Here is a 19857-nt window from a genome sequence, read left to right on the forward strand (position 1 = left end):
GAACTGAAGAAAAGCAACCTTCTACGTTGCCATATAATCCAGATTATCAAAGCAGATAATTCACATTATCTGCTCTGAACTGGATTATATGAGTCTGCAGTGCCATGTAATCTAATTCAAAGCAGATAATCTGGATTTTATATGGCAGTGTAGAAGGGCTGTTGGTTATTTGCTGCTTTGGCAAAAAGAACATTCCTCCCCAAGCTGCTTTCAAATCCAGATACTGAACCCCCAAATGGTATTGTAAATATGTTTTGCCGTTTGCTCTTTCTCCGTTTCTCTCTCTCTCTCTCTCTCTTTCGGCTATCAACTTTTTAATTCTTTTCAAAGAGCCATTTGAAGAAGAGGCGCATCCGCCTCGTCTTGTTGAACATACTAATTAAGGAGGATGGGAAAAAAGAGGTGGATGTGTCAAAACAGCAAGTGTGAGAACGACTCAAAAGTCAATCTGGTGCGGGTGTTTGTGTGCACGCGCACTTCAGCAGCAGGAAATGAAGGATTTATTCGGCTTTTAGTTGCACTGAAATAAATAAGAGAATAAGGAGGAGTGTTTTTGGAGCAGAGGAAGAGGACAGATTCGTTTTTGTTTTTTTAAAGCATGCTCCATTATCTAGCTTTCCTGCTCACTATGTTCAAGATAGTGTGGGCAATTGAAATTGTAAATGTTCCTGTGTTTATGCCGAGGAGTGTTTAGAAGTACGGTTTGTTTTCACAACCTGGAAAAGAAGTATACACATGGATATCTCTATCTACTTTTATACAAAATAAAAGTAAAAATATATTTGTTTGTTTGTATGTATGTATGTTTGTATATATTTCTTACTTCCAGAAAGCCCTGTGATTCCCACCGATGACAGATCTAGACCAAACTTAGCACACAGAGCCAACATGATCAACTTTAAATACTGGCAGGGTTTGTAGTGAATTTACCTTGGATGTTTGGATTTATAGTTCACCCACATCCAGAGAGCCCTGTGAACCCTACCAAAAATGGATCTGAACCAAACTTGGCATACAGACCCCATCATGACCAATTTTATGTACTGGCAGGGGTTTGGGGGGGAGGATGATGGAGTCATAGTTCACCCATATGCAAGGAGCATTGTGAACTCCACCGACCAAACCTGACACCCAAACTTATCATGACCAACTGTAACTGCGGCTTTACAGCAATGACAGATAATGATGGGAGTTATAGTTTATCAACATATTTATCCATTTTCTAATGGATAAATTCATAAGATCCAAAATTAAACAATGACCGGGTTGCTGTGAGTGTTCCAGGCTGTCTGGCAATGCTCCAGAAACATTGTCTCCTGACATTTTGCCCACATCTATGGCAGGCATCCTCAAAGGTTGAGGTCTGCTGAAAACCAGGCAAGTAAGGTCTGTCTGTCTATCTGTCTGTCTGTCCGTCTGTCTATCTGTGAAATGATGTCCAGGGTGGGAGAAAGAACTCTTGTCTGTTTGAAGCATGTGAATGTTGCAATTTGCCACCTTGATTAGCATTAAATAGCATTGCAGCTTGAAATATTGGTTGTTTCCTGCTTGAGGGAATCCTTTGTTGGGAAGTGTTAGTTGGCCCAGATTGTTTCCTGTCTGGAATTCTCGGGGTTTTTTTAGTGTTTACTGTCCTGATCTACATAGGGACCAACAAACGCAGCACCCAGACACAAATCAAGGAACATGAAAGACACTGCAGACTAATTCAATCAGAGAAGTCAGCTATAGCAGAGCACCTGATGAACCAACCTGGACATTATTTGAGAACACAGAATGCTGGACCACTTTGACAAACATCACGTCAGATTACACAGAGAAGCCATTGAAATCCACAAGAATGTGGACAACTTCAACAGAATGGAGGAAACCATGGAAATGAACAAAATCTGGCTACCAGGACAGTAAATAAAGAGCAACACTCAGAAAACAGGAGAATTACAGACGGGAAACAATAAGGGTGTCAGACTCTGGAAGATCTTGGAGTTAAAATCAAACTCACAACAATAAAACACTGGAGATGAGTGTTTTATTCTTTCTTTCCACAATCCTACAAAGACAGTTCTAAAATTTTCCCGCTCAAACCTCCGTATATATCATCCCCAATTCCCATCCGCTCCTAGTGGCAAGACACTGTGCCCACAGTCTGTTAACTGCAGTTTCAATTTCCCTCACAAAACAAACGAGATCGGCCCCCTGGAGAAATAAGGAAGTGGGAGAAAATAGGAAAAATTTTAAAGGTCCCAGCTTAAGGGGATAGGTTTGTTTAAGCGAGGGGTCTGCATATGTTCAGCAGCCACCCACTCAGGATGTAAAGTAAATGTGACTTCCATTGTACTAGCTAGTATAAATGTCCCCTAGAATGTTTAGAGCAGGGGTTTTAAACAGAGGGCCAGGTCACAGTCCCTCAAACTGTTGGAGGGCCGGATTATAATTTGAAAAAATATATGAATGAATTCCTATGTACACTGCACATATCTTATTTGTAGTGCAAAAAAACACTTAAAAACAATACCATAATTAAAATGAAGAACAATTTTAACAAATATAAACTTGTTCGTGTTTCAATGGGAAGTGTGGGCCTGCTTTTAGCTGATGAGATAGGATTGTTGTTGTTGTTGTTGTGTGCTTTCACGTTGTTTCAGACTTAGGCTGACCCTAAGGGCCGGGTAAATGACCTTGGAGGGCCGCATCCGGCCCCCGGGCCTTAGTTTGAGGACCCCTGGTTTAGAGTCTAATATAGTTTTAATTTCAAAAGAGGTATGAGCCCCCAACATGATGGGGATAGGTTCGGAGTCAGTCCACGCAAGCCCGTTTGATCAGACTAACATGAAACACAGGAGGAACCTTTTGCCAAGTATGTGGTAAATCCAAGCAAACAGCCACTGGGTTTATAATTCCAGAGATAGGAAAAGAACCAAAAAAATGAGAGGGTAACTTCTGGGATGGCTGTGTAGATTTCAAATATTTTGTTGACAGGTATACCAAGTCTCCCACCCTGTAGTCGGGTTGCATGGCCCTCTTTTTGTCTGCAAACTTTTTGTAATCCATTTTGGCAGATGCCAGAGTAGCTTGTATAATTGGCCAAGCCGCTGCAATTTTCTCTCTCCATTCCCCGGGCGACTCCTCCTCCGAGTCATGTTTTGCCAACTCAGGGAAACCAGGGATGTCTCCCCCCTCCCTCCCCAAACAGTCTTACATGGGGAAACCCCTGTGGACAAGTGTTCCAAATTATTGTAAGCAAATTTGGCAAAATCTACATAAGAACTCCAATGGTCTTGTTGATAAGTACTATAACAGCTAAAATTGTTGTAAATTCTTTTGTACCCTCTCAGTAGCTCCATCTGTCTACGGGTGAAATGATGTACTCAGAGCCCTTTCAGTATCCATTAGTCTCAGGAAGCTCACCCAAAATTTGGATGTAAATTTAGCTCCTCTGTCAGATATGATATGTTCTGGGCATCCATGAAGCCGGAAGAGCTGATGTATAAACAACTTAGCTAGCTCTGGCATGGAAGGGATCCTTTTGAGAATCACAAAATGCACCTGTTTAGAAAACAAGTTGATAATAGTCCAAATAATGTTGTATCCATTACTACCAGGCAAGTCAACCACAAAATCCATTGCAATTTGAGGCCATGGTTGAGCTGGATTAGGAACTGACTGCAGCAATCCTGTGGGCTTCCCACGCTCTTGTTTAGCTTTAGAACAACTGGTGCATTTTTGTAGGTAGTCTTTTATGTCTTTCCGTAATCCTTACCACCAGAACTGCTGGGCTATCAACTTCAGGGTCATAATAAAACCAAAATGTCCTGAGACTTTGTTACCATGTGACTGGGCCAACACTTTACCTCTCAGGTTTATGGGCACATAAAACTTTGTCTCACATGTCCATAGCCCATCGTTTTGCTTTAATTCGTCTTTATGAGATTGAAGCCAATCGTCACTGATTGCAGCCTCCCCCAGGTCATCAGCAAAGTTTGTGATCTTGACTATCGGAATAGCTGTTATCTCTTCTCCCTCCTGCATTGGGGGGGGGGGAGGGGTCTGAACAGCCAGGTCAAACCGTTGCTTTGGAAAAACAGTCCCTACCTCTTCCAGTGAGGAATAATCAGTCACTGGCATCCGTGACAGGCCGCTAGAGAATTCTGGTTCCCGAGGAAGAAGTGTAAAGTGAATTTAAATCAGCTAAAATATTGGGCCCACCTAAGCTGTTTGGCATTCAGCCTATGAGGGGTCTGTAGGGCTTGTAGGGCTTGTAGGTTTTTATGATCAGTCCAGACCTCAAAGGGAATCAATGCACCTTCTAAGAAGTGTCTCCAATGTAACAAAGATGCTCTGACTACAAAGGATTCTTTTTCCCAAATGTGCCATCCCTTTTCTGTGTTTGACAACTTTTTAGAGAGGTAGGCACAGGGCCTTAGCTTTTCTTCATCATCTGCCTGTAACAGATCGGTCCCACAAACAACCTCAGAGGCATCACAGTGGACATTTGGACAGCTTAGCATACATCTGGTTCTCTCTCAACTTTCTCAATGCATGTCAAATTAATTCAATATGTTCTTCTAATGTTGCCAAAATATGAGGATGTCATCTAAATAGACCAAGACACCCTTATATAAATTGCATAAAAATGCACAGAGCGCCTTGAACCCCGAATGCCATAACTTTATACTGATAGCTTCCTACTGTAATGGACAATTAAAAGCTGTCTTCCACTCAACCCCTGATCGAATTCTTATTCTACAGCATGCCTTGCAGAAGTCCGATTTAGTAAAAAATTTAGCTTTGCCCAAATGAGCTAACATGTATTTCATAAAGAGAAGGAAGTATTTATTTGAAATGCAGATAGCACTTAATCCCCTATAATCTGTGCAGAGTGTCAATGTTCCGTCAGCCTTGGGTTAGAACAGAACCGCAGCCACCATGGGGGAATGGACTGGCTCAATAAAACCCCTGGCCAAGCTCTTATCAATGAATTCCCTCAATGCTTTCTTCTCTGGCTCAGATATGGCATAGAGCTTTGGATTTGGTAATTTGGCCATCGGGTCAATTTCTGTTGCGCAATCAGTCTTTTGGTGGGAGGGGAGTAATTGATTGCACTCTTGTTCACTGAACACATCAGCAAAGTCATGGTACACGCCTGGTATCTGGTCCAGGGGCATGTTCTTGGAAGATGTGGCCACCTCTCTCTTCTTTCCTCATCTCTTCTGGTTGAGATGTCCTCTTTAAATTGAAACTTCCAACATGGAAGGTGACAGTCTCTGTCTTCCAATCAATTTGAGGGTTTTGCCACCTTAGCCAGGGGATACCTAGGATGACCACCTAATGGGCCATGGATGAGATTACAAGTCGTAAAGTCTCTTGATGGGTCCCTATCTTCATCTCTAGAAAATTAATCTTTTCTGCTACCGTTATTCTGTTTGCTGTGGACCCATTTAACGGAGCAAAAGCCACTGGTACTTTTAAAGGTTGGGCTTTTATTCCTAAATGATCAGCTAGAGCTGGGGCAATCAAACTTCTTGTGCATCCACAGTCTATATGGGCCTCCGCTTTTACCCTTTGGCTCATCTCTGGGTTTTGTAGTTTCACCATCACCTGAATGGTGTTGCAATTAAAACTCACTGACGCGTCTTTGTCCTGGGATACTGTGATCTGCCGTTGGGCATCTAAAGCAGATTGTTGTTTTTTCCCTCAGCCATTCTGCATTGTCTTCCATGTCCAGCTCCCCTCTTTTAGCTGGCATTCAACCTGGGGCCCGATCTGTCTCTGTCGCTTTTGGCGCCTTTTCTTTGGCCACCTTGAGAGGAGGGGGAGTCTTCCATTGCGGGGGCTTGTCTCCTTTAGCCTGGGTAACTCCCTTCCAGCAATTCATGGTTCTATGACCCTCCGGGCCACATGTGAAGCCTGCTCCTCTTCTCCCTTTTCTCTCCCAACTGCTTGACCTGACTCGTGAAGAGGGAGCGACTCCCGAGGTCACTGGCTGCGTTCTTCCTTGCCCACCACCTCTGGGTCTTCTCTTAACTTGTTCTTGATCTCACTCTACTCTTCCAGTGAGTATGACCCATTTTTCCAAAGTTTCTGGGTTATTTCTGTGTAGCACCTACTTTAGTACATCAGAGTGAAAATTGGTAGGTTACTCACCTGTAAACATCTTTCTTCGAGTGGTCCTCTGTGAATCCACAAACATGGAGTATCTGCGCCTGCGCAGGCTCCAATGGAAAACTTCCCAAGTTGAAACTTTTAAGTTTTGGTGTTAACCCCGCCCAGCCGCCCAGTTCCTACGCCGCTATAGCGAGGAAAAGGGGAGGTTTGTAAGAGGGGACGGCCAGGTGGGTTTGTGTGGATTCACAGAGGACCACTCGAAGAAAGATGGTTACAGGTGAGCAACCTACCATTTTTCTTCATGGCCTCTGTGAATGCACACACATGGAGATCTAGCAAGCTAAGGTCCCGGATGGTGGGAGACAAACCGACACTAGTTAAGGACCAAACATAATTTTATTGACAGTACTGACACAGACACCTTAGGAAGAAACATGTGTCAGGATAACCACCCATATCATAAAGGGTATGGCAAAGGTATAAACACAGGCGACCCCTTAAGTGTTGCTGGAGAAAGGCATTTTTGGTCAGAATATATTGAAAACCCATAAAACAGTTTCCCCAAGTTAAACACACAAGAGGGGGAAAAACCATATGGTAAATATGAGACAGTTGCATAAGCACATTGAAAAGTGCGGTAGGTATGAGACAGTTGCATAAACACATCGAAACAACTGTGAGGAAAACATGTAAGCGAAAAACCGCTTTGAGTCACCTAAGGGCTGAGAAAAGTGGTATATAAATGAAGTAAATAAATAATAAATAAATAAAAACTGTACCCACAGGCAGAGACTTTTGAATGAACGTTGCACATATAATCAATATAAAAACATTAAAAGCCGATACCACCTTTGGCAAGAAGGTGATATCAGTTCGTAAAACCACCCTATCAGCATGAAACAACAAGTAAGGCTCATCTATTCGAAGAGCCGCCAACTCAGAGGGCCTTCGAGCTGACGTGATAGCCACCAAATAGGCCACCTTCCAAGAAAGCAACCTCAGGTCAATCGTGGCTAGGGGCTCAAAGGGGGGCCCTGACAGTTGGGTCAGCACGAGGTCGAGGTTTCACCCCGGTGTTGGTGGGTGAATCGGTGGGTGCAAATTGGTGTAGCCTCTCAAGAAAGTCTTGATGAGATGGTTCTGGAACAATGAGGGAGAGCCCAATGTCTGCAGGTACCAAGAAATTGCTGCGACATATGACTTTAAGGAGGCCAAAGCAAGGTTCTGATTAGCAAGAGACAAAAGAAAATCTAATCGACGGGGGCATCTCTGGTCGGAATCGATCTCGAAGAAAGCCTTGAAGACGGGCAATGCGGTAAGCACACGCCTTCGATGTTGAGGGTTTGTGTGCTGCCTTCAAAACTGATTGAACCTCCGGACAAAGTGTTGCTATGGAGGTATTCCCCAGGCTGCCAGATGGAGGGATGGAACATCCGGGTGAAGCAGGAGGCCACCTTCCCTCGACAGGAGGCCTGGCTTGGGGGGAAGGTGAAACACTCGATCGCTGGCCAATCGAAGAAGAGCGGGAAACCACACTTGTCTTGGCCACTCCGGTGCGATGAGGATACAGTTGGCTTGTGTCAGCTTGATCTTCTCGATCACCCGAAGGAGTAGCGGAATCGGTGGGAAAAGGTAGAGGAACTCCGTCAACCAGTCCATGAGGAAGGCATCTCCGAGACATCCTCTGGATTCGTCTCGAGGCAGGCGGGCTCAGAAGAGAGGCAGCTGGGCGTTCTCCGGCGAGGCAAACAGGTCAATCATTGGTTGGCCCCATACATCGAACAGGTTCTGTACCTCTTCGATATCGAGTCTCCATTTGTGAGATGTCGACATCAAGCAACTCAGCGAATTGGCCTTGTAGTTCAGCCACCCGGGGAGGTGCAGGGCGGATGGGAATATTGCATGTCGGCAGCACCATTCCCAGATGGCGATGGAGAGTCTGAGAAGTTTCCTGGATCCCGTCCCTCCCTGTTTGTTTATGTAATACATGGCCACCATGTTGTCTGTCTGGATTTGGACCATGTTTCCTTGCAAGAGAGGGAGAAAGGCCCTGAGCGCCTTGAGGATGGCTAAAAGTTCGAGATAGTTTATGTGATGAAGCCTCTCTTGTGCCGACCACACATCTTGTACCAAGAAGTGGCTCGTGTGCGCGCCCCAGGCAAAGGTTGAAGAGTCCATTGTGAGGACAATTGATGGCTGTTGCTGATCCATCCACCACCTCAGCGATTGACAGACTGTGGCCGGCATCGAGAGCACCTTCAGGTTGGAGTCTCAATGAGGGCTGAAATTGTTGAGGAACCACCTCTGGAGTGGGCGTATCTTCAGCCTGGCGAATGGGGTGACCATTATGGTTGAGGCAATATGTCCCAACAAGACCTGGACATAACGTGCCCTGAGTCTGGTGGAGGCTCTGCAATGATTGATCTCGTTTTGGAGGGCTAGGTATCTGACCCTCAGTAAGGAGACCGTCTCCGATATGGAATCGAAGTGAGCTCCGATGAACTTTATCGATCTCGTCGGGGTGAGAAGGGATTTCTTGGCATTGAGTTGTAGACTGAGGTCCTGCAAGAGGCTGAGAGTAAATGTGACCTGTGCTCGAAGGAGATCTGGTGACATCGAAGCCAGCAGCCAGTCATCCAGATAAGGAAAGACGCAGATTTTGCGCCTCCTCAATTGTGCTGCGACGACTGACATGCACTTGGTGAAAGTCCTTGGTGCCGTCCCGAGGCCAAACGGGAGCACGGTGAAAGAGTACGTCTGCTCCCCAATCTTGAAGGAGAGGAACCGTCTGTGGGACTTCCGTATTGATAAATGGAAGTGTCTCTTAAGTCGATTGATGCGAAGAAGTCGCCTCGATACAGCATGGGGGTTATCGACGATACCGTAACCATTCTGAATTTTGAAACGCGGATAAACTTGTTCAGTGCCCTGAGGTCGAGGATGGGGCGTAGGGAGCCATCTGGCTTCGACATGGTAAAATATCTTGAAAAGAAGGCACGATTGTCCAAATAAGAAGGTCATCTTTGGATCGCTCATTTCAGAAGCAGTGAGTCGACTTCTGCCAGGATTGCCGGTGAAGGGTCCGTTTGGACAACGAGACCCGTAGGTGGTAACTCTTTGAACTGCAATGCATAACCGTCTCTGACAACCCTCAGCACCCATGCATCTGATGTGATACGCTGCCATGCATGGATGAAATGAGCGAGGTGGTCCCCGAATTGAGGGGGCGCTTGGTCCGTGATGGTGGGCGTCTCGGTCCGATATCGAGTGACGGGGGAGGGATGGAGTCGACAAAAGTAGCGGAGATGGAAACGGTATCGTCGAGGAGGGCGTCAAACTCGACGTCTGGAGTTGCCGTTGGCCGGTGGTTGTTGAGATCTAGACCTCTGGGGTTGCTGAGATCAACGTTGTTGCTGCTAAGGTTGAAACTGAGTGGCTGGCAAAGAGCGAAGAGTCTGTCTTGCAGATTGATGGCGATAAGAATGGTTGCCGAATTGGCGTTGGCGGTAATTTTACCAACGCGTTCTTTGGGCTTGTGATTTATTTTCAATGCCACACTTTGCAGCCAACAATTTATAGTCCTGGTTGGATTTTAATTTATCATCGGTACCGGCATTAAAGAGTCCCAAAGCGTCAAATGGTAAGTCTTCGATGACCTGTCGAGATGATGAAGAAAGGCCCGATGAACGAAGCCAAGAATGTCTTCGAATGGCTATCGTCTGGGCTATGATCTTGCCGGCGGTGTCGCCGGTGTGTTTTGCCATCTGCATTTGATGGTGTGCAAGGCTGAGAGGACCGCACGGTCTTCTGACAGTTTGGCGAGAAAGGGCTGGGCCTTCTCCCAGATGATCTGCTGGTAAGCGCCCATACATGCTCCATAATTTGCCATCCTAGCAAGGAGGAGGGCTCCAGAATAGAGCTTTCTGCCCACTGCATCAAAGCGTTTTCCCTCACGATCTGAAGGGGTGTTACGACTGCCTTCCAGCCTGAGCCGCTTTGACCACAACCGAGTTTGGGTCAGGGTGATGCTTGAGCCATTCTAGGCCTTCATCATCCGTTTGATACCAGGCCTCGATGCGTTTGGAGGTTGGTGGTATCGACGAAGGGTCTTCCAAGATGCTTGAATGACCTCTAGTAGGTAAGGCAGGAACGGAAGCAATGGGGCTGGTGGAGCTTCAGACTGGACTCTCTTAAACACCGGGTCGGTAACAGCTTTAGCGGTTTGTTTGACCTCAAAGCCCAGGGTTTCTGCCATTCTGGCCATTTAGTTGGCAAAGGGTCGAACATTGTCAGTTGGTGAGGGCGGATCAGCCTCGTATGCTTCATGGGTTGGCGACCTGTCGAGGCCTAAGGAGATCACCGATTCCGAGTGTACCAAACCGTGGATTTCTTTATCATGATCGTCATCCTCCGAGGGGTGAGGAGAGGACGAAGGCTGTCTCGACGGCATCAGTAAAGGTCTAGCGACTCCGACCAGAGATGACGGGGGAGGAGGTTGCTTCGATGCCGATGCTTGGGCTGCCCTCGCCAGTCGAGTGGTTTAGTGCCCTTTTTCTGGTGTCAACGCTGGAGGAAAGAGTTCTTGCCTCGCGATAGGATGTTATTGCGGAATTTCTACCACCGTCTGCACGGATTGGCCCGGCGAGACATGGGATTCCTCTTCCATCTGGACGTCTGGAGTCAGGTCGACCAATGGTATTGGTTGTTGCACCGACTGGATCGGGGATGACCTGGATGAGGAGGTCGCTGAAGACGTCTGAGTCAATCGTTTTGAGGATGAGGAAGAGGAAGATCAAGGTTGAGGCCTCTTCTTAGCCGGGGGATGCAATGTGGGCTGCAAGGACTTCCCCGGCATTGGAGGAATCGCAGCCGGTGTGGATTTGGCCCTGCGAGACTCCTCATTAGACCTCTTGAAAGCGATCCTCATGGCCAAAGTGGACAGCAGCGTGGCTGTGGTCGACCTTGTCGATCGAACAGAGGCTACCGAGCTCGAGGTGGACGGACACCTTGCCGACACCGTCTGTGTTGTTAGCGTACAGGGTTGTTTTTGAGGCCGTTTCGACAACTTCAAGGTCATGGAAGGTGGCTTCGATGACTGCATAGTCAAAGTCAAAGAAGAAGCCAAAGGAGGTTGAGATGTGGACGCTGTCGAAGTCGATGGCTGAGGAACCAACGATTCTTCTTATAGAAAAACATTGAGGCGCGCTGCCCTGTTCTTTCTTGACTGGGGTGTCAGCGCCTGGCAGTGCTTGCAGGTCGAAGTGTTGTGAGCCTCACTTTGAATGTTTATCTGAATCAGGTATTTTTCTCGGGCATTGAGTACAATGCTTGAAGTGAGTTGTTGACATAGTCAGGGAAGATTCTGAGCGAGCTGTGCGGCAGAAAAACAGGAACTGCAGAGCGTGCACGCAGGGCGCCTTTTATGCTCTGCTGGGTGGCTGGGCGGGGTTACCGCCAAAACTTAAAAGTTTCAACTTGGGAAGTTTTCCGTTGGAGCCTGCGCAGGCGCAGATACTCCATGTATGTGCATTTACAGAGGCCACGAAGAAAAAATTCAAGTTTGGTAGCTTCTGACCAATCTCTGGTCTTCCCTGCAATTGCTTTAAATTCTAGGGAATATTCTGCCACCTGCCTGTCTCCCTGATAAAGTTGTGTCTTGAAATCTACTTTTAAGGCTCCCAAGAAATCTTGGAGCTGATGCAAGTCAGGGGCTCGAGTGTCATACATCTGCATCAGCCAGTCTGCCACTGGTCCCTTTAAGTGTGCACCGACAGCATGGATTTTGGTTCCCTCCGTTGGGAACAGGGTGCCATCATCATCCATATAATGTCTTTCATTGGTAAGTAAGTAGGAGAGCTGGCTTGGATCCCCTTTAAATTTTACTCTCGGTTCACCTTTCCTGGTTGCCATGGATAACTGGCTCCTTCCAAGCATCCCCGATTGGGAAGTTGTGGTTCCTAAGGGCCCCGTCTCCTCCTCTTCATCTGTAAACATCACCCAGCCTGAGGCCCAGGGTGCCACTGCTCTGATCCCAAACTAGGGGCCCTGCCTGGGTTCTCTCTCCGTCGATGCTCTGATAGACACAGCCAGTTCTCATCTCCTCTTATCAATTTGAAATGAAAAGTTTATAACATCCTCTCCATAATGTCTACCTTTTTCTCCAGATGTCGCCTTTCTGAGTTAAAATCTCCGACTGCCTCTCCAGTTTCTCTGGAAGGGAGCTTTCATTGCACCGTCACTCCTTTCCCCACCAGGCCTTGGATCGAGCTCAAAGGCAGCCCAGTAGGTCACTGTTCCCCACTCTCACTTCCCAGAGCAGAAAGATCCATTCCTAGAGTGGCTGCCAAGGTCTTGGTGGCAGTAGTTACCTCAACGCTGGGTGCCTTGAGATCCAGTTGCTCTCCTTCCTTTGAAGTACTCATGAGTAATTGCACCGCTTGTGCAGGAAAATTAATAAGAGGAGTACTGTCTTAATGTCAGACTCTGGAATATCTTGGAGTTAAAATCAAGCTCACAACAATAAAACACTGGAGACGAGTGATTTATTTCTTCTTTCCACAATCCTACAATGACGGTTCTAAAGCTTTCCCACTCAAACTTCCTGTATATATATATATCAACCCCAACTCCCATCCGCCCCCTAGTGACCAAACACTGTGCCCACAGTCTCCTAACTGCAGTTTCAATTTCCCTCACAAAACAAATGTCTTATCTACACTACCTTCCCCAACTGTAGCCAGCTTCCTGCACCCACACCTCCCTTCTTTAAGGCAGAGAACTGAAGCAGCCAGCCCCAGGCTGAGACAGTGATCCTGACACAGGGCCAGCTAACACCTCCCAACAAAGGATTCCCCCTGGCAGGAAGCAGCCAGGCTTTGAAGCTGCAAGGCCATTAAATGCTAATCAAGGTGGCCAATGGCAACACTCACACTTACCTCAAACAGACAAGAGTTCTTACTCCCTCCCTGGACATCATTCTACAGATATATAAACCCCACTTACCTAGTTTTCAACAGACCTCACAACCTCTGAGGATGCCTGCCATAGATTTGGGCAAAACGTCAGGACAGAATGCTTCTGGAACATGGCCAGACAGCCAGGAAAACTCACAGCAACCCAGTGATTCCAGCCGTGAAAGCCTTTGACAACACATTAAACAATGACTTCTTCTGATAATTATTATTACAGAATCCCAAACCTGCTCATCATCGGGTACCTAAACTAGCTTTAATAAATAAAATCCTGGCCCTATTTCTGGTCACAATTATTTTGGAGAAGAGAGACCCAAATTGTAGCGAGCTTTTTTTTTTAAAAAAAGCTTTCATACAAGTGCATATTCAAGTATTCATATTTGAAGATTGACTTGAAGGGCACCTGTCTTATTCACTTTTCTCAGGCTGAGAGAGAGGGTTAGCATGGCTTTTATGAGAACCAAACTCTGTTTTTGTTACAAAGACAGTGGTGGCAGGTCATAGAATGCCTACCATGGGGTGGGTTGCCCGGTTGGCTTAGCCCTTGGCCAAGTTGGTCTGTAAGCCAGAGTTGCATGCGGATGAATGGCTCTCGTCCTTTTTGCGTGAGCTTGCTCCAGGGCTTGGGCCTGGACAACATGTCACTCACGCTGCCTTGAGACAATCCCAGTACCTGAAAAAACACAAGGGGAAAAGGCCTTAGGCCATACGTATGCTCTGCCATTTAAGACCGCCACAACATATAAACAAACAAAAACTAGGGAGAAACCATTATCCTCTAGCCAAGAGACATGGACACAAATCTGAGAGAATTTTAGACAATGTAAATATAAGCTCAAAGCAAAATATTTAACTGAAAATCTACTACAATGATAGAAATTTGGGGACTGAAGGAAAAATTCAGTTGGGCAGAACTGTTCTTTGGGATGCAATGCCATCCTTTTGCCCATCACTACACCCATATAACCCTTTCCCATCCATTCACACATCATTTTTCACTTCTCACTTGCAGTTTCTTTCACACTGATGCATGCAGAGAGCCTTTCCAATTCCCCCAGCCTTTTTGGAACCACATCTTTTTTCCTGATGTACCTTTTCCCCAAAGATGCGTTGGCAGATCCCATTCTTGGCGAGCTTCTCCTTGACCTGCCGCGTCAGATCCAAGGTGTCGACTTCCCGATACATGTACATCTCATATTGTTCAGGCGTCAGGGGTGGCACGGTGGGCTTGAGGGTCCTTGGTACATAGGATGGGTAGTAGGAGAGGCGCCTGGTGGATAGGGGCTCAGAGCCCACCGTTTCCAGCTTGACCTCCAGCACCCGGTGGGGCTCGTCCTCAGAGGTGGGGAGGTCCTCCTCGGTCGGGACGGCCTCGCCAGCTTCACCCCGCTGCCACCCGCGCCCGTTAGCCGTGCTGGAGTAGCTAGATGAGGATGAGAGGGAGGGTGACACGGATGTGTATGGGCGGCTCAGCAAGCTCCTCTCAGAAGCCCAGTGCTGGTCAAAGTAGGAGCCGGCGTCCCCAATTTCAGATTTGACTTTGCGGATGATGCTCTGGACAAAGGCGGCAGGGGAGAGTACTGTCAAGGGCCCCTGGGCCATGCTGCTGCTGGTGCTGGGGCCCATCATCCCCTCCTCTTGCTTGATGTACTCCTGGACAATGGTCTGGCTGACGGCAGCCAAGGCAGAGTGCTCAACTGGTGGAGTGAGGAGAGGCCTGCTGGAGTTGCCTGACTCGATTTCCAGCAAGGCCTGTTGCTGAGCCTGCATCTCCCGGCGGGCCTGCTCCAGGATGCTCTTGATGGCGTCTTCCGAGTTGCTGCTTGTGGCACCGTTGGCTGTTGCCTGGGGCGCTGTGGAGCCCTTGGTGTCTCCTAAAGGGCAGGCAAATAACAGTAGTGATTGGGAACCGGGACTCCTCCACTACGGGACCATGTTTCTTGAAATCTTTTCCAACTGGCCCCAGCATTACAGCCCATAGCAATGTCTAAACTTCAATTACACTGAAAATTCAGAACAATCATAGAATCATAGAATTGGAAGAGACTTCTCAGTCACAGCCCTGTCAGAAGTGTGATTGGTTGGGATGAGAGGGGGGACTTCTCTGTGATCACTCCCCGCCTCTGGAGCTCCCTTCCAACCCCCTGCCAAGAAGCAGGAAAATCGCATTCAAAGCACCCCCAACAGATGGTCATCCAGCCTCTATTTAAAAGCCTCCAAAGAAGGAGCCTCCACCACACTCTGGGGCAGGGAGTTCCACTGCCAAACAGCTCTCAGACAATCTCTACTCACAAGGATGTTATTGTGCTGCTGTGCTTTGTTATGGCTCTAAAACTGTTCCAAACTAGCTTTCTTGTCAATTTATTTACAAAGAGATCTTGTGGCATCTTAGAGACAACTAAGAAAACCAAGTTGGCAGTAGAAACTTTCCTAGACTTCATTTTCTCAGGCCCCTTCTACACTGCCATATAAAATCCAGATTATATGCTTTGAACTCAATTATATGGCAGTGTAGACTCATATAATGGTGCAATGGGTTAAACCTTTGTGCTGCAGAACCGCTGACCTGAAGGCTGGCTGAACTGCTGACATGGAGGCTGGCAGCTGAATTTGCGAGACAGGGTGAGTTCCCATCTGTCAGCCCCCGCTCCTGCCAACCTAGCACTTTGACAACATGCAAATGTGAGTAAATAAATAGGTACCGCTTCAGGCAAAGAGACGCTCCAAGCAATCTTGCCGGTCACACAACCAGGAGGTGACAATGCAAGCTCCACAGCTTGAAAATGGAGAAAGCACCTCCCCAGAGCCAGAGATGAACACCGCCCCCAGAAGCCGGAAATGAAAGGAGAAGCCTCTGCCTTTGTTTGAGTTTATGTGTCTCATTGTATATGATTGTAAAGGCACTGAATATTTGCCTATGTATGTAAATGCTGTAATCCACTCTGAGTCCCCTGGGGGAGAAGGGCGGAATATACATTAAATGTATTATTATTATTATTATTATTATTATTATTATTATGTAATCTAATTCAAATCAGAATGTGGATTATCTCCTTTGATAATCTAGGTTATATCGGAGTGTAGAAGAGGCCTCAGCCTCAAAGGCGCTACAATTTCGCTTTGTATACTGACAATCCTGACTAACAAGGCAATGCCTATTTGTCAGATTGTATGTTCCAGCTTCTGACAGTGCTGTGTTTATGATATTTCATTGTTGATTTCACCTCTGTTTAATCAAGTTGCCCAATAGTATAACATTTTTTGTGCACCAGAAAAGGCCTCATTCATCCCCAAAGATGGTGTTTAACAATAACTTAAATAAATAAATAAACAAGCAAACAAAAACTAAAAAAGGGAGTCTATTCATTTATTCAAAACGAGGGCTCTCTCATATTGTGGTTCGAAATGTGACACACTCAATACTCCCATGTAGCCGGAATATTTCCCTCGCTAGTCACTTCCTAACATATGGGGGTGGAAGAGAGCCTATAGGGGGCAGCATACAACACGCTCATTTCGACTGAGAGGGGGGGAAAACCACAATGAAGGTAACTGGACAGCTTGCAAGAACCTGGGGTGTCTATTTAAGGTGCAGCTAAAGGCTGATGACGGACACTGTCTTGCGCACCATGGAATGTGAAGCTCTTTGTGCCGTGGTAGTTTTAGATGCTGCAGAAGGCACCACAGATACCCTTGAATATGCTTGCAGGGAGACGGATCCCCAATTCACTTAGCCAAAGTTTAAACTAACTGTCCAAACAAAAGAGGTGACTTTCATTTCCTTCTCAAGTCCACAATGCTGCCGACTTACCTCCTTTCTGTGACTCAATCTCCTTCTTGGCTTGCTCAAGGATGTTCTTGATGGCATCATCGGAGCCAGTTTCAGGCGTCCTAATCCTTGGCGTAATGCTACCTGATCAAAGAAGCACAGCAGCAAGGGCTGTCACTTGCCTCATGTTTTGTTCCAGTTTCATTCATGTAATGTTAAGGAAGTATTTACTGATGTTGGTGCTCAGCTATTTTTAGGAATCCTCATTTGGAGGAATGTCTCTTGGCATTAGCTCGCTTGCCACAACAGAAAGAGATCAGGAACGGGGCTGATGGATGGGGCCTGAGTGAGACAATGGCTCTAGAAGGGCAAGGGAGGGAAGCTGGAGCGGCAAGGGCCAGCCCTCATCTGGGTCCAATTGGGGATTTGCCAGGAGGCAAGTGGCCGCGTCACAGGAAACCCAACTTGGTTCTGACTGTTGGTTTGTCAAATTCACTACCTCTCTGTCAGCCTTTTCCTCAGTACAATCCCTTCTAGGATCCGTATCTCCATGAAGAGTCAAAAAGCTTTTATTTGTTTCTGACTGACTCTTCGCGTCATATATGCATCCTAAGAAACATGGAGATGAGGAATCTAAAAATGGTTTTAGAAGAAGCCTTCCAAAGGTTGAAGGCTGGACATGTTGTTGTTGAATTATACAAGGGCTGCCTTACCTTTGTTTATGTGCACAAGGGCGATCCATACCACCCATACACATGCCAGCTTCTTGCCTACACTCACCTCTCTGGCGCACCTGAATGGTCCTCAGGGCCAAGACGTTCTGCTCATCAGAGAGGAACTGCTTCATTTTGATGAATGGCTCTTTGCCCTTGACAGTGAGCTTGCGCCAAGGCTTCGGCCGAGCCAGGATCTCACTGACAGAGCCTTGAGAGAGGCCCAGGACGTAATGCCCAAAGACCCGCTGGCCAATGTTGTGCTTAAGCAGTTGCTCCTTGACTTGGAAAGCAATCTCTGCAGTATCCAGGTGCTCATCGTCGGGTGAACCTGAATTGCTCCCTTCCGACTGGTCACTGGGGAGGCTCAGCTCATTTGCGGGGAGGGCTTGTCCAGGGTTGCCTGGCAACGTTGCTCCCTTGGCGGTATAGAAACCAGAGGGGAATGCCACGAGGCTGCTGGTCTCACTCTTGTAACCAGGAGGCCCCCTGTGTTTTGGGAGAAGCGAGTCCAGGGGTATCCGCTCCACGGTGTTCAGGCTCGGGAAGGGGGACAGGCAGAAGCTACGAGAGCCTTCCTGAGCCACAGCAGGACCCAGCAGGGGCTGGATGAGGGGAGGAGAGGCAGTGTCGTCCCGGGAAGTGTGTGAGAGCGGTTGTGGGGAAGGGAAGGCCTGCCCGGTACCCATGGAGTCCTTCACTGACTCATCCTCTGAGGGATCCTCCTCTAGAGACCAAAGAGAAAGGCAGAGATACACACACCAACTATAGCTTCCACCAAAAGACTCTACATATCACTTGGACAAACATCTGGGCCAGAGTTTCAAGTTATTTTTTGGTGAAGAGTATCTCCCAGTAACCTCTTCTCACAGAAACCCTATTTCTTAGGTGGGAATTCAAGTGACTTGCACACTGAGTGGCCTAGATGTAGGATCAATAGGCACCTAGAATAAGGCCTTTAAAGCTGGAAATAATTCCAGATCAATAGGCAAGGAAACCTCAACATTGTCACCGCAAAGGGAGAACCTCTTTACCCAAACTCCCTTGTTCTCAACTTACCAGTGCTGGGGATGAGGCTTCGCTTTTCCAAAAGGTATTTCTGTGATGGGTAGAAGGAGTCCTTTTCCAGAAGCAATGCATCAGCGGGTTTTGATATGCTCTATAATAATCATCATTAAATAAGGAGGGAAGGGAAAGGGTTGTAAAAATGTTCAAACTGACAGAGCTTTTTCAAGTGTTTCTGAGATCCTCTTCATTTTAAAACGTGTGGGGAATTAAAATATACAGTGATAATATATTGAAACTAGTAAAATAAAAACAGCAACAAAGCAAGCAATGCAACGTTTGTTCAGAAAGGCAAGTGACCTCATAACTCAACTTGTTACAACAATTCTGAAAAGGAGTTGCTGTCTGTTGTTTTTATTGTTCCATTGATGGTTTATCGTCCACTTTTGGGGTTTTTTCATTGTTATTTTGTATTTCGCAATGAACGTTTTATAGGCATTGCCTTGAGAAAAATTTGATGGATGCCAATTTAGGGACAAATAGACCAGGCTTAAAAATCACCAACCGGCCACAGAATAACACCATCTGCCTAAGAAACCAAAGAATGCTCTAAACCTCAAAAAATCTTCACTTGCCAATCAGCTGCCCACAACGGAATTTTACAGGCCTTCTGAGGCAGGGATTTGCAGAGCCTCAGCGCAAACTAAGCTTGGAAAAGTTAATTTGTGAGAGGAACTGTTAGGAACCGTTCAGTCACCAAATAGCTTAATACCTTCATGTTGGAGGAGATGGCCTTTTTCATTGGTAATTCTCTGCATTTGGTCTTCCAAATATTTTGGACTTCAAACTCAGAGCCAGCATAGCCAATTCTCAAGGATTTGTTGAGCTGAAGTTCAAAACACCCAGAAGACCAAAGGCTGAGAACCACTGTTTTGCATCATTACACAGAGCTTGGACAAAATAGTTTTTGTACTACAAATTCCAGAACACCCTGGGCAATATGGCCACTCATTTGACATGATATGTAGTTTTTCACCATGTTGGCTGGGGGATGCTGGCACAACCTTGTCAACTTTTGGCATTAGAAGTCACAAGCACAGCTCTCAATTTCACTCTGAAATGAACAGAAAGCCAGTTTGGCCTCACACCATCCTTAACCCGCTGCAGTCTTTAAACATGCATCAAAGGCAGCTCCATGCAAAGTGCATGACACTAGCTCTGCTGAGATGAAAAGAAGGCCCATGTCCCAGCCCAGCCAGACCCATTCGGACATGTCCGTTCTTCCTGCAAAGGA

At 46.7% G+C, this 19857-nt stretch overlaps 1 protein-coding gene across 15 annotated transcripts in view; it reads right to left on the reverse strand.

Annotated features, from left to right (window-relative positions):
* CUX2 (cut like homeobox 2) overlaps nucleotides 1-19857 on the reverse strand; it is a 199329-nt gene that overhangs the window by 13366 nt on the left and 166106 nt on the right. For 14 of the 15 annotated variants that reach the window (XM_060786034.2, XM_060786028.2, XM_060786033.2 and 11 more), the window contains 5 exons: nucleotides 18618-18717; nucleotides 17626-18285; nucleotides 16888-16989; nucleotides 14169-14950; nucleotides 13590-13749 (listed from right to left, as the gene is read on the reverse strand). In XM_060786034.2, coding sequence (XP_060642017.2) covers nucleotides 13590-13749; nucleotides 14169-14950; nucleotides 16888-16989; nucleotides 17626-18285; nucleotides 18618-18717 — 1804 coding nt within the window. The remainder of the gene's footprint in view (nucleotides 1-13589; nucleotides 13750-14168; nucleotides 14951-16887; nucleotides 16990-17625; nucleotides 18286-18617; nucleotides 18718-19857) is intronic. The other variant, XM_067473089.1, reaches the window with a different exon arrangement.

Source organism: Anolis sagrei, chromosome X (assembly GCF_037176765.1).
Source record: "Anolis sagrei isolate rAnoSag1 chromosome X, rAnoSag1.mat, whole genome shotgun sequence".
Taxonomy (NCBI): Eukaryota; Metazoa; Chordata; class Lepidosauria; order Squamata; family Dactyloidae; genus Anolis; species Anolis sagrei.